The 14927-nt window shown below is 49.0% G+C and overlaps 1 protein-coding gene across 1 annotated transcript in view; it reads left to right on the top strand.

The window, feature by feature from the left end:
• The window catches only part of LOC143024875 (recombining binding protein suppressor of hairless-like), a 194995-nt gene extending 187021 nt beyond the window's left edge, over positions 1-7974 (top strand). The window contains 6 exon segments of the mRNA XM_076184217.1: positions 432-569; positions 1947-2200; positions 3123-3278; positions 3553-3738; positions 4565-4864; positions 4866-7974. Of these exon segments, the coding sequence (XP_076040332.1) occupies positions 432-569; positions 1947-2200; positions 3123-3278; positions 3553-3738; positions 4565-4864; positions 4866-4928 (1097 nt within the window). The 3' untranslated portion in view covers positions 4929-7974.
• Positions 7975-14927: the final 6953 nt, after the last annotated feature.

Raw genomic sequence — 14927 nt, forward strand, 5'->3', positions numbered from 1 at the left:
TGCCGTGGGGCTGTGGGTTTTAATATTAAGCCTCGTTTACACGGGGGTAGTTTAGTAGCAGCCAGTGCTAGCTGCAAACTAGCTCACCGGGTAAGTAAGTGTTGACACCAGGATAGTTTGGAGGCAAGTTTGGCTTTAGATCAACTCGGGTTAACAGTCGATTGACCCACCATCCTGCAACAGAGTTGTTAGGTTGACCGCAAGCCTTGTGCATTGGTGTACTGTAGAGGTATGGGGAAGTGGTCATAAGTTGTTTGTTGGCATGAGGCCTTGCCAGATGCTCGGACTTCTCGCTGGCAGCCCCCCCCCCCACGTCTTCTTTCTGCTGAATACTTCAAGCACATGTACGGAAATCTGTAGCGGGGATGACCATGTCCCTGTCAGCACTGACGACGTTACTCATCAATCTAATTCTCTCGTTCTCGTTACAGTGTGCATCGCGTCAGGGACCAAGGTAGCCCTATTCAACCGTCTACGCTCGCAGACGGTGTCCACGCGCTACCTCCACGTCGAGAACGGCAACTTCCACGCGTCCTCCACGCAGTGGGGCGCCTTCACCATACATCTCCGTAAGTATCTCAGGATTCTTGTGCACGGGGGTGTCCGGCCTGGTCTCCAGGCCCGTCGCTAAACGCCTGTATGGGGGTCGTGGCCCCAATATAACAAATTTTGTGTGTGTGTGTGTGTGTGTGTGTGTGTGTGTGTGTGTGTGTGTGTGTGTGTGTGAGTGAGTGAGTGAGTGAGTGAGTGAGTGAGTGAGTGTGTGTGTGTGTGTGTGTGTGTGAGTGTGTGAGTGTGTGAGTGTGTGTGTGTGTGTGTGTGTGTGTGTGTGAGTGAGTGAGTGAGTGAGACCGACCTTTACGATTTCGCAGACTAAAAGAACTGTGATTTACTAATCAACGTGCACCTGTGGTGTAGCCAGGTGTGTTTTGGTGGTGGCGGCGGCGGGGGTTGGGTGTGGGAGGTAAAGTCAGTAGAGAATGCGAGACGCCATTAATTATGACACAGAATATGTCGCCAGAAAAGTTGAACAGATATCTTTCAAAGCAGGTGCAACCTTTCGAATTTTTAAAAACAAAATACATTATGCTACTTTTAAGTTGGTCAATCCTGATGTCCACTGCAAATGAGAGGAAGTCAGGCTTTATAGTATCAGAGTGAAGTTAGTACTATAGACGTACTATACTCGCACACACCATCACAAACCGACTTAGGATTCTTTGTCATTTTTTTTCCTCTCTCTTTTCTCCATAATATCCCTTTGTTCCTTTGTAATTCTGCCCCCCCCCCTACACGCTCTACCTACGTCATCATCGAAATAATTGTACCATCGTGACTGGACATATATTATGCTCGTTATGGAATGAAAATTTAGTGTTCTTTTTTTGTAGTTTCTTTCATTCCCGTTGTTCGAGTCTTACCTCGATAGTGATTTCCCGAAGCAGTCCTTCTCTTTGTGCCCTCGCGTTCTCCCCGGATGACCTCGCCGCCAGATTAGTAGCGGCGTTCCGCCATTTCCTCGATGGCTCTCTTGGTTTCGAAGACAGTGGTGTGTGTGTGTGGGGGGGGGGCGTTATCCATGAGGTATCATTTAGGGAAAAGGACTTAATAAATTCTGTTAATTTATATTTAAATCGAATAAAGTGTTTATTATGTTTCATGTGTTTACACATTCAAAATATCTTCTGGATATCATCAGACGCCACTGTTCAAGGATCTATAGATGTATTTTCTAATCTTTGGTGTGTGTGTGTTTGTGTTTCTCCTTTTCTCCATTTAGGAACACCCAGAACTGAGGGTCGAAGTGCTCTGTGCTCTTCACAGCTCCTTCAAGATCCAGCGATCTTTTCTTTTTTTATGCATACAATTTGCACGTCTCTTGTGTAACCCTCCAAGGTGACCGATCTCGGGTAATGACTCCCATTCTCCCTTCTTTCTTCCTGCAGTCGATGACAACGAGAGCGAGAGCGAGGAGTTTAGCGTTCGGGACGGCTACATCCATTACGGGTCGACGGTGAAGCTTGTCTGTTCGGTGACTGGAATGGCTCTCCCCCGCCTCGTCATCCGGAAGGTGGACAAGCAGACGGCCCTGCTCGACGCCGATGACCCCGTCTCGCAGCTGCATAAGTGTGCCTTCTACATGAAAGACACGGAACGCATGTACCTGTGTCTCAGCCAGGAGAGGATCATCCAGTTCCAGGTGAGTTTTAAGAAGGAACATAATTGGTCTCCTCCCCCACCCTGTTATTATTATTATTATTATTATTATTATAAATAATTCTGTAATTCATTAAGGTAATCTATGGACGGTACTTAGATACCTCTTTATAATAAATCATTTCACATCGTTTAAATCAGTGAATCGCATACCAACCACTATTCTCATCTTGGTACCTATTGGTAGAGATAGGCAAATATCGTATCTTGTCCAATTAAGCTGTATTTACACAAGTCAACGGAATGGTTGGTTTCCAACGATTTAGTTGGATTTAGCCTAAAGCTGTGATTGCACTCTAACCTTAGACGAAATCCAACTGAATCTTCGTAATCCAACCATTCCATTGACTAGTGTATCTGTAGGTTTAGCTGTCGTTTACGGCGTGACTGTCAGTAAGGAATCGGGGAGTGAATAGTGGGATGTACTCGTGGAGTCTTAATCTGTAGTCCTGGATCGTCCATGACTTCCTGGAATATAATATCAGTATCTCATCGGCGAAAACCAGCGCTTCTATCCTTGGGTACAAAATAGCGCTGAATAGATGGAATCATAGAGGTAAAGAAGGAAAAATGGGTAAAATAAGGGGTTATAGAAAGAGGAATGACAGAAGTTAAAGTGCCATTTGAGTATACTGTCATTATCCTTTGCCAGCTTAAAGAAAATATAAACAGTAAGATAGACAAATAAAACATTGGAGTATAAGGTAACCAAGGAAACAGCTACTTGTTATTATTCGAAGTTGTATCTGCAGTCATCCAAAGTCCACTAACAACGATGTTAGTGGTGGACGGGAGTGGGTTTTTTGACTTGGGGGTACCTTGTAAGGGGGGGGGAAGCCTTATTGGTATAGTATCTGCAGCCATCAACAACACAGGTCACTAACAACAACGACGTTCTCCTGCAGGCGACCCCGTGCCCGAAGGAACCGAACAAGGAAATGATCAACGATGGAGCTTCTTGGACCATCATCAGTACGGACAAGGCCGAATATCAGTTCTACGAAGGCATGGGCCCCGTCCGGGCACCAGTCACCCCCGTGCCCATCGTCAGCTCTCTCCATGTGAGTCTTGGGTCCTTGGACGTGCGTGCGTGTGTGTGTGTGTGTGTGTGTGTGTGTGTGTGTGTGTGTGTGTGCATGTGCGTGTTAGTTTTTTCTGGCCACGATTTTCTTGATCAGAGGGAATGTCTCTATAATTGATTAATATACCACCAAAGGCACTTTTTTATTCCTTTAAAAAGGGATGGCCGATTCAAAGGCTCCCTAAATGGGTGCAAAAGGGGTATTTCCCTGTTGACCGGGGCGACCTTTATTACCTCCTCCTTTCCCGAAACAGCTGAACGGTGGCGGCGATGTGGCGATGTTGGAGCTGACGGGGGAGAACTTCAGCCCCAACCTCCGCGTCTGGTTCGGAGACGTCGAGGCTGAAACCATGTACCGTTGTCAGGAGTCGATGCTCTGCGTTGTCCCCGACATCTCCGCCTTCAGGAGAGGGTGGCAGTGGGTGCGTCAGCCCACGCAGGTAAGAGAGTCCCGTATTATTATTATTATTAATTTTCAGCAGTGGGCAGAATACAGGGATGACCCGTCATCCATGAGGAGTTAAGGTGAGAGGGTGGAAAGGGTGGTGGATGTGGGTATATGGCCTTTTGACTTGGTTACCTCCCTAGTAAGGGGAAAAAGCCCTTGACATATAGATAAACATGATAGCAATCGCGACTATAGCAACTATAGCAGCCGCGACTATAGCAACTATAGTCGCGGCTGCTCTAGTCACGGCTCACGGCTGCAAGAGTTACTCGAATCGTGGCTGCTATAGTTGCAGAAGCAAGTAGCATGCTAGCCTAGTATGCTGCCAGCGAGTTTGATCATAGATGCGAGTAAAACGTATTCCACTTCATGCAATCTGCAGACAAGTGCCTGAATACCTTTAGTATGATAAGCGAAATCTCAAAATATTGCTTAGTCTGTATATGGTCCACCCACCAACCTGCCTCCGGCGGATTGGCTAGTTCTACAGTGGACCATTAAGGCTGAACACTGAAAGAACGCACGCACACGCGCGCACACACACACACACACACACACACACACACACACACACACACACACACACACACACAACCCATAGATCGGGTATATACGAGCTCAGAGCTCTCATCTGAGAGGGTAACTGACAATCACAAGTCCAACACTATGGTGAATTACAGTATATGATAGTGAACTCTGCTGAACGTTTTCCCTTGTTTGATTTTTGGACATCAGGGCATTTTCCTTTTCCGAACGCGCAGCACTGGAGGCTGTCTATTACTTGTGCATCGCCTGATCAATCTCTTCCTCTTCCGCAGGTGCCCGTGTCGCTGGTCCGGCACGACGGTGTCATCTACGCCACGAACCTGACCTTCACCTACACCCCGGAGCCAGGTCCCCGGCAACACTGCACCCAGGCCGACGACGTCATGCGACCGCCCCACCGCATCATGCACGACCCAGCACCTCCCCACTCGCTCGCCCAACAGCAGCAGCAGCAACAGCAACCACAGCACCCACAACAACCACAGCACCATTCCACAGCACCGGGGAACCCGCACGCGCCCCTACAGTACGAACCGACACAGCCCCTCCACGCACCCGCCGGACCGCAGCACCTGTAAAACAAAACAGGAGCAGCAGCAGATGACGCAAAGGTCCTGTTCATTTACGTCTTCCTAGCTCCCCATTCGAGCTCCTCCTCCTCCTCCGGCTGCTCTTATGACGACTTCGCTGCTCCATGTTCCTCCTCCTTCAGAGGCGAGCGAGTCCTTCGAAGGGAGTCTTGGGTGCATGCGTAGTTTCTCTCCTCGAGGGAACAGCTTCTCTTTGGGTGACGAGGTGCTGCTCTGGATGTCAACTCTCTTCGCGAAGTCGTCCTCCTCCCCTGGAGTGAGAGTGTGCTGGTTGGTCAGGTCGGGAAATGAGGAGTGCCACTTGCCTCGTGCCGAGCAGCTTCACCTATAAGGACGACCTCCTCTAGGATCCCTCAACGCTGATTCAGGGCAACGGCGTCGCCCTGTGACAGAGGTGGGGGGGGCGCCCTCAAGTGGTTAGACAGACAGGCTGGAGGACAAGCGGCCTTGGCGTGGGTACGTGAAGATAATCGAGTTGAAACAAGTGATAACTTCAGTGTTGAGGAGGTGCAGAGACTTTTGTGATATAACGAACCGTGTTGACTAGGGGTGTGTTGAACCATGCGAGGTCGGGGGTCGGTGCTATGGGTCGTCTCGGGATGGAACAAGGTGGATAAACAAGAAAATGTATAAAAAGAAGGATGGAAAAATATCCAGGTGTACACTAGTGCAACCTCATTCGGCCTCTTAGGAAAGACAAAGTGCGACTTCAGGAAGGGAAAGGTGGGTTAAGTGTGACACTAGTTGAAAAGAAAGGAAAAGAAAAAATGAACACGTATGGATAAGTGACAGTGTACTAAAGGACACCATGTATTGTGCCTAGGAATTTGCCCCCCACCCCCTGCCCTTGACCAGCACCACACACTGCTTCACCCCCCCTCCCCCAATCCCTGCTGCCCCCTCGACGACATGCCTCGCCACATTTAAAAAATGCAGTACTTATTGTCGCAGCGGTACTTAGCTGTTGTGCAAAGCGTCATCAGTGACACGTCTTCTGCCTTTGTCGATGAAGACAACGTCGGTGATTAACGTTGGAAGAAGTGCCTCGTCTTCGCGGCAATGATGACGGCGACGAGAACGAGGAATCGCTCTCCCCTCGGACTCCGCGAGGACAAATACGACGCAAGGAGTCGTGCTGAAGGGCCCCTGAGCAAAGTTCCCCTCAAGTGGTGGAGAAGCATTCCAGCGTTTTTTTTTTTTTTTTTTTTTTTTTTTTTTTTTTTTCTCGATAAATCATGCAATGTACAAAGTGTGTGTATGTGTGAAGGTGCAGTTTTAAGTGAGCTTGTTAGAGTTACTGCCGTAGATTATTATGTAGTTGTGTGTATGTGATTTGAGAGGAGAACGAGAGAGAGAAAAAGGTATTCCAGAGAGTTACTACAGTAGGTTTATTTGGTAGATATGCAAGTGATAAAGAAGGTCCTTAAAAACGAGTTACTATGTTAGATTATTTAGATGTTCTACAAGTGAGAGGAGTTCTTCAAGTGTTCAATTAAGAGGAGGTCTTCTGACGAAACACAACCTGCAGGAACTCTTGAGAATGAAGCCAGTTCGAGTCTTGCCCAAGAACACCCGATTTGGCAATTTTGGTCCTTGGCTCCTCACCTGAGTTCACAAATTTCTTTTTTAATGTGCTGTGAGATCTTACATAGGTTATGATTGGTAGGTCACACGAGGGCCCCTGGAGAATGAAAAATATCCAGACTTTTGACTGTGTGGGTATGGTAATATTGTACCAGTTATCAGCACAAAGAGGTCACAAGCACTGAAAGAGAGAGCACATAGCCAGATAATAATGAAGGCTAACCTTGCAGAGGTCAACTTGGGTCAGACGGGGTCTCAAGAGTGGTGCCTTGGTTCCTCGTACCGTTGCCCCACCACTATCTTATTTTTATACACATCACCTCTTCACCCTTAGTCCCTTCACCACACCCATGTTCAAGCCTTAGCCTCTCTTTACAATTGTTCTTTCAGTCCACTCACTTCAACCTCTATGGTAACCCAGCCACCTCATGTTACTGCACTTGTTGCAGTTATTTTATTCTACCCTCCCAGTTTTTCCTAGTCTTAAACTTTCAGTGGTCATCTTAATGCTCATTGTTCCCACCACCTCACTCCTGCAGCCTTATATCCTTCAGCCCTTGCACTTCTCATCATACAGTTCTTCCATGGTCATCCAGATATCAAAATCTCCCTCAGTTTATCTCTCCAATCACCTGCATTCTCAAATCTTTGCCCTCTTCCCTCCGCCATTTGCACTGTCTTTGTCAGTCCTCATCTAATAGGTCCACGTAAGTGACTGTAATGCTCTTGCTTTAATAATATTACTAGCATAGTAGATTTTTATTATTTGTATAATTATTTTATTGATTTATAATGTGTATTATTCCAGCACATATGTTGTGCTGTTGAATGGTTGTATGTCAAGTTGCAGAGGAGGAGGGGAGTGGAGAAGGAAGAAGCAACTGTAGCACATTGTGCAACGCTTGCAAATGATATTCCTTCATGGAATGATGTAGGAAGCAGTCTTGAAGAATAACCTTCTTCCTCCGACTCTCCATCTGCTTCTGCACTCATCCCTACATCCTTATCCCCATCCCTGCTTCTTTCCTTTGTTTACCATTTTTTGTCAATATTTTTCTCTTCTTCTACTTAGGAGGGAAGGGAAGGCCTTTCATACTTCCCATCCCATCTTTGCTTCCACCCGCTTCTTTCCAAATAGTACTCGTGCACTGACACTCCATTTTTTCTACAATGAAAATGATCAGTACTGCTAATAGCAGGTGCCTCCATCCTTTTGCCTCCTCCACTTCAAATGCATTAGTCTTTTCTTCATCAATCCATTACCTCCTACCAATCCAATTTTTCTCATCCCCATTCCTCGTCCCCATTCTCCATCAACTAGTATTCATCCTCACTTCCCCAATTATTGTCTCTTTCTCTAATCCACCATCAACTCGATCCCCAACCTTTTGTTCCCACCTACCCTCACCCCTTCTGCCCCGCAGCACCACGACAACTTGTGATAAGTGTACATGTGTTCCACAGTGTACAGTATTTAATAATTATCACGCAATAAACAGCAATTTCTACCTTGTGTTTCATTCAGTTATTATTCCCAATTTTGGTCAATGAGCAGGACATGGCTAGTACCATGTTCCTCTTCACCCTACAAAATGAGTAAAAACAATAGAAGTATCTATCTAAACCAGACTACAATAAAAAAGAAGTTGTTAAAGAACTAAAGGAAAATGAGCTGCTTGTGGCAAGGAAAGACTACATCAAGTTGGTTTCCCTATAATCAACTTCAGCCCAGACATTTTCAGTGACAGACTATTTGTAACATAAAAAGACTGGTCGCTATGAGTACAGCTCCCTTCTTGTATAATATAACTAGGTCAAACTAGGTATAGGGAAAATACACTACTGGCACTACGTGGATGATATTCCAGTGGTCGATAAGTTCTTATGTAATACCTGGTAAACCTAAGACAGATATTGATGCAATTAAATGAAATAGAGCAGGAGAATACAGTTCACCCTGGAAAAACCAACAATTGGTGGTATTCACATTAGTAAGAGAGAATGCAACCCCCACACACCTTGCAACCCACCCACACACCTTCCAAACCCCCACACACTTTGCAAACCCCCACACCTTTCAAACGGTCACACACCATGCAAACCCCCACAAACCTTGCAATCATCCCACACACCTTCCAACCCTGCCACACCTTCCAAACCCCTCCACACACCTTGGAACCCCCACACACACCTTCCAACCCCCCACACCTTGCAAACCCCCACACACACCTTGCAAACCTCCACACACCTTCCAACCCCACCACACACCTTGCAAACCCCTCTACACACCTTGCAAATCCCACACACACCTAAACCCCACACACATCTTGGAAACCCTCCCACACAATTTGCAACCCCCCACACAATTTGCAACCCCCCACACACCTTGCAACCCACCTACCCACCTTGCAAACCCTCCACCCACCTTGCAACCCCCCACACACCTAAACCCGCAACAGACCTTGTAAATCCCCACACCTCCCAAATTCACATACCTTGCAAACCCCACACACCTTGCAACCCCCACACACTTTGCAAACCCCCCACACACCTTGCAACCTCCCACACACCTAGCAAACCCCCCACACCTTGCAAACCCTCACACACACCTTGCAAGCCCCCACACACACCTTGCAATCCCCCACACACCTTGTAAACCCCCACGCACGCCTTGCAACCCCCCACACACCTAGCATACCCACACACACACCTTGCAAACCCCCACACACACCTTGCAAACCCCAACACACGCCTGGCAAACCCCAAAACACACCTGGCAAACCCCAACACACCTTTCAAATCCCCCACTCCCCTTGCAAACCCCCACGCACACCTTGCAAAACCCCCACACGCCTTGCAACCCCACACACAAACACCTTGTAAACCCCCCCAACACACACACACACCTTGCAAACCCCCCCCCAGACACCTTGGAAACCCCACCACACACCTTCCAACCCCCATGCACACCTTCCAACCCCATACACACCATGCAAACCCCACCACTCACATTGCAAACCCCCACACACACATTGTAAATCTCCACACACACCTTGCAAACCCCCACGCACACCCTGCAAACCCCCACGCACACCTTGCAAACCCCCACGCACTTTGCAAACCCCCACGCACACCTTACAAACCCCCGCACTCCTTGCCAACCCCCACACACCTTGTAAACCCCCACACGGACCTTACAAACGCCCACACACCTTGCAATCCCCACACACCTTCCAACCCTCCCCCACACACCTTGCAAACCCCCCCACACACCTTGCAAACCCCCACACACACCTTGAAAACCCCCACACACACCTTGGAAACCCCACCATACACCATGCAAACCCCACCACACACGTTCCAACCCCCATACACACCTTCCAACCCCGACCACACACCTTGCAAACCCCACCACACACCTTGCAAACCCCAACACACACATTCCAAACCCTCGCACACACCTTGCAAACTCCCACGCACACGTTGCAAACCCCCACGCACACCTTGCAAACCCCCACGCACACCTTGCAAACCCCCACGCACACCTTGCAAACCCCCACGCACACCTTGCAAACCCCCACGCACACCTTGCAAACCCCCACGCACATCCTGCAAACCCCCACGCAGACCTTGCAAACCCCCACACACACCTTGCAAACCCCCACACTCCTTGCAAACCCCACACACACCTTACAAACCCCCACACACCTTGCAATCCCCCACACACCTTGCAAACCCCACACACACCTTGCAAACCCCCCACATACCTTGCAACCCCACACTTTACAAACCCCCACACACCTTGCAAAACCCCACACACACCTTGCAAAACCCCACACACACCTTGCAACCCCACGCACACCTTGCAATCCCCCACGCACACCTTGCAATCCCCCACGCACACCTTGCAATCCCCCACGCACACCTTGCAATCCCCCACGCACACCTTGCAAACCTCACAACACAAACCTCTCCACACAACTTACAAACCACCCACACACCTTGCAAAACCACACACACACCTTGCGACCCTCATAAACACATTGGAAACCCCCACACTTTGCAACCCCCCTCACACCTTGCAAACTCCCACACCTCAGAAACCACCACACACACCTTGCAAACCCCCCACACCTTGCAACCCCCAAACACACCTTCCAAACCTCTCCACACACCTTACAAACCACCCACACACCTTGCAAACACACATACACCTTGCAACCCACACACACACTTTGCAAACCCCCACACTTTGCAAACCCGCCACACCTCAGAATCACCCACACACACCTTACAAACCCCCCACACACCTTGCAAACCCCTACACACCTTGCAAACCCCTACACACCTTGCAAACCACACCACAAACCTTGCAAACCCTCCCACACACATTCCAAACCCTCGCACACACCTTGCAAACCGCCGCACACACCTTGCAAACCGCCACACACACCTTGCAAACCCCCACGCACACCTTGCAAACCCCCCATGCACACCTTGCAAACCCCCCATGCACACCTTGCAAACCCCCACACACACCTTGCAAACCCCACAACACAAACCTCTCAAACCCACACACACATCTTTCAAACCCCTACACACCTTGCAACCCCCACTACACACCTTCCAACCCCCATACACACCTTGCAAACCCCACCACACACCTTGCAATTCCCCACACGCACATTACAAACCTCCCACACATCTTGCAAACCCCCACACATACCTTGCAAACCCCCACACACACTTTGCAAACCCCCACGTACACCGTTCAAACCCCCACACAAACCTTGCAAACCCCCCACACACCTTGCAAATCCCCCACACCTTGCATATCCCCCACACCTTGCAAACCCTCCACACACCTTGCAAACTCTCACACACCTTGCAAACTCCCCACACCTTCCAACCCCCACACTTTACAAACCCCCACACACCTTACAAACCTCCACACACCTTACAAACCTACACACACACCTTGCAAACCCCCCACACACCTTGCAAACCCCCACACATCTTGCAAACCCCACACACCTTGCAAACCATCACACACACACACCTTGCAAACCCCCACACACTCCTTGTAAACTCACACACACACCTTCCAATCCCCCACACACACCTTAGAAACCCCTTCACACCCCTTTCAAACCCCCCACACACCTTGCAAACCCCCACACACCTTGCAAATCCCCACACACCTTGTATTCCCCCACACATGCCTTGCAACCCCCCACACACCTTGCAAACTCTCCACACACCTTGCAAACCCACACACACACATTGAAACCCTCCACACACCTTGCAAACCTCCCACACACCTTGTAAACCCCCACAGATTGCAACCCCCACACATCTTGCAAAACCACACCTTGCAATCCCCCCACACAACTTGCAAACCCCCCACACACCTTTGCAACCCCCACACACACCTTACAAACCCCACACACACCTTGCAAACCCCCACACACCTTGCAAGCTCCCCACACACCATGCAAATCCACACACACACCTTGGAACCCCTCACACACCTTGCAAACCCCCCATACACCTTGTAAACCCCCCGCACAGTGCAAACCTTCAACACCTTGCAAAACCCCACACACACCTTGCAACCCCCCCATACCTTGCAAACCCCCACACACACTTACAAACCTCACACACACCTTGCAACCCCCACACACCTTGCAAACCCACACACACCTTACAAGCCCCCCACACCTGGCAACCCCCCACATACATTGCAGACACCCCACATACACCTTGCACACACCCCAGACACCTTCCAGACCTCCACACCTTTCAAACCCCCCTCACACTTTGTAAACCTCCAAACACACCTTGCAAACCCCCGCACCTCGCTAACCATCACATCTTGCAAACCCCCACACACCTTACTAAACCCCCCATAACTTAAAAACCCCACACACCTTGCGACCCCCACACACCTTGCAAATCCCCCACACCTTGCAAACCCTCCACACGCCTTGCAACCCCCACATGCAAATTCCCCACACCTTGTAAACCCCTACACATCTTGCAACCCTCCACACACCTTGTAAACCACCTACAGGCCTTGGAAACCCCCACGCCTAACAAGGAGCTTATTAGAAAAAAAAAAAAAAAAAAACATATTAAAAGATTGTTATTGACAAAATCACAGATGTACTCTTAGGGGCTGTGCTGTGGTCGCGTTATTTAATTGGACTCACCTCTTGATGTCCGCATTCTAGTTCACTAACAGGTGAAACTCCACTTTAAATGAGAGGACTTGCACTGGAAGGAGCTCCTACAACAGAACAACACCAACAGACGACAAATCCTTTATCCAGGACCGCAAAATTCCAAGTGTCTGTTCCCACCCCCACCCCCGCTATCGCCGAGGAAACGACCAACAAAGAAAACGGACGGCGCTGCAGCGACTACCAAAGAGAACGGGCTCCGCCGCCAACAACGAACAACGTTCTGCCAAAAACACCCGGATGATCTTATCATAATCATCTATGAAACAAGAAAAAAAAAAAAAAAATGGACGTCGAAATTAATTCAACTTAAATTTTACCTACTCAGTGATATAATCCTTCGAGGACGGTAAAGATCCTCTTGATTACTCTCATCAACCACCGATGACTCCACATGTTCTTCAGGACACGATTTCTCGTTCGAATCATCACTTGCATCTTCAGAAGGGGCCCATGGACCCACGACCGAACGGACATCTGACACATGTCTTGGCACACCGTCGACAGATATATGATTTCGGGAGTTCACTTGGGTAACAATTCCCCTGTCCCACTGAGTGGTACAACGTGCGGCAGGTGGTTTTACCCAAACCTCCTCTGCATTTTAATAGGCAGGCCTGTGGTAAGTGCCAAACACGCAGTATTTTGGTAGAAGTTTTCGTAGGAAGGTCGTCGGCTTATCATACATGATATTGTTCTGGTGGACCAAGGCATCGAAGAGTTCCGGCGGAGACCTGGTAAGGACGTTGATTAGCGCCTTCTTCAAGCGGTCGTAGTCACCGGAAGTAACGACATCGTCGTCGAGCTGGTTGAGCACAGGGATGGTTAAGTTCGCAAGTGCATGGTTGAACTTAGTTTGGGGGACGGTTATGTTAGCTAGTGCAAATTGCGCCTCTAGCAACGAAAACCATCTTGCCGGCGATGCTTCGTCGAATGGTGGAGGTCGAACGGCGACGGCGGCGGAAGTCGTGGAATGCGTAGAGGAAGAAGTGCTTCCTGCTGCTGCTGTCGTCGTTGAAGTGGCTGCAGTGGTTGTAGGCGGAGAAGGGGAATTCATGTTGTTGTTGTCGGATGTTTCCCAGTATACGTGTTGCGTGTAGATCAGAACTGAACAATGCCGCACACTCCGATTATTTCTTGCGCACTTTGAAGTTCGTAAATGTGTAATTCCATGCGCGTGACGAGTCACAGTTTATGAATACGCATAGGCACTTAACCACGTAATGTGGTGACCTCGTGGAGTGACAGTGCCCAAGTGACCCTAATACCCAGTGCTCCTTACCTAAGTGATTTAGGGTCATACACATTACGTGGTTAAGTGCCTATGCGTATTCATATACTGTGACTCGTCACGCGCATGGAATTACACATTTACGAACTTCAAAGTGCGCAAGAAATAATCGGAGTGTGCGGCATTGTTCAGTTCTGATCTACACGCAACACTGAACTGAACAATGCCGCACACTCCGATTATTTCTTGCGCACTTTGAAGTTCGTAAATGTGTAATTCCATGCGCGTGACGAGTCACAGTTTATGAATACGCATAGGCACTTAACCACGTAATGTGGTGACCTCGTGGAGTGACAGTGCCCAAGTGACCCTAATACCCAGTGCTCCTTACCTAAGTGATTTAGGGTCATACACATTACGTGGTTAAGTGCCTATGCGTATTCATAAACTGTGACTCGTCACGCGCATGGAATTACACATTTACGAACTTCAAAGTGCGCAAGAAATAATCGGAGTGTGCGGCATTGTTCAGTTCTGATCTACACGCAACACGTATACGATACGCAACACGTATACTGGGAAACATCCGACAACAACAACATGAATTCCCCTTCTCCGCCTACAACCACTGCAGCCACTTCAACGACGACAGCAGCAGCAGGAAGCACTTCTTCCTCTACGCATTCCACGACTTCCGCCGCCGTCGCCGTTCGACCTCCACCATTCGACGAAGCATCGCCGGCAAGATGGTTTTCGTTGCTAGAGGAGGAATTTGCACTAGCTAACATAACCGTCCCCCAAACTAAGTTCAACCATGCACTTGTGAACTTAACCATCCCTGTGCTCAACCAGCTCGACGACGATGTCGTTACTTCCGGTGACTACGACCGCTTGAAGAAGGCGCTAATCAACGTCCTTACCAGGTCTCCGCCGGAACTCTTCGATGCCTTGGTCCACCAGGACAATATCATGTATGATAAGCCGACGA

Source organism: Oratosquilla oratoria, chromosome 4 (assembly GCF_046742065.1).
Source record: "Oratosquilla oratoria isolate Oo_2021 chromosome 4, ASM4674206v1, whole genome shotgun sequence".
In the NCBI taxonomy this organism is placed as follows: Eukaryota; Metazoa; Arthropoda; class Malacostraca; order Stomatopoda; family Squillidae; genus Oratosquilla; species Oratosquilla oratoria.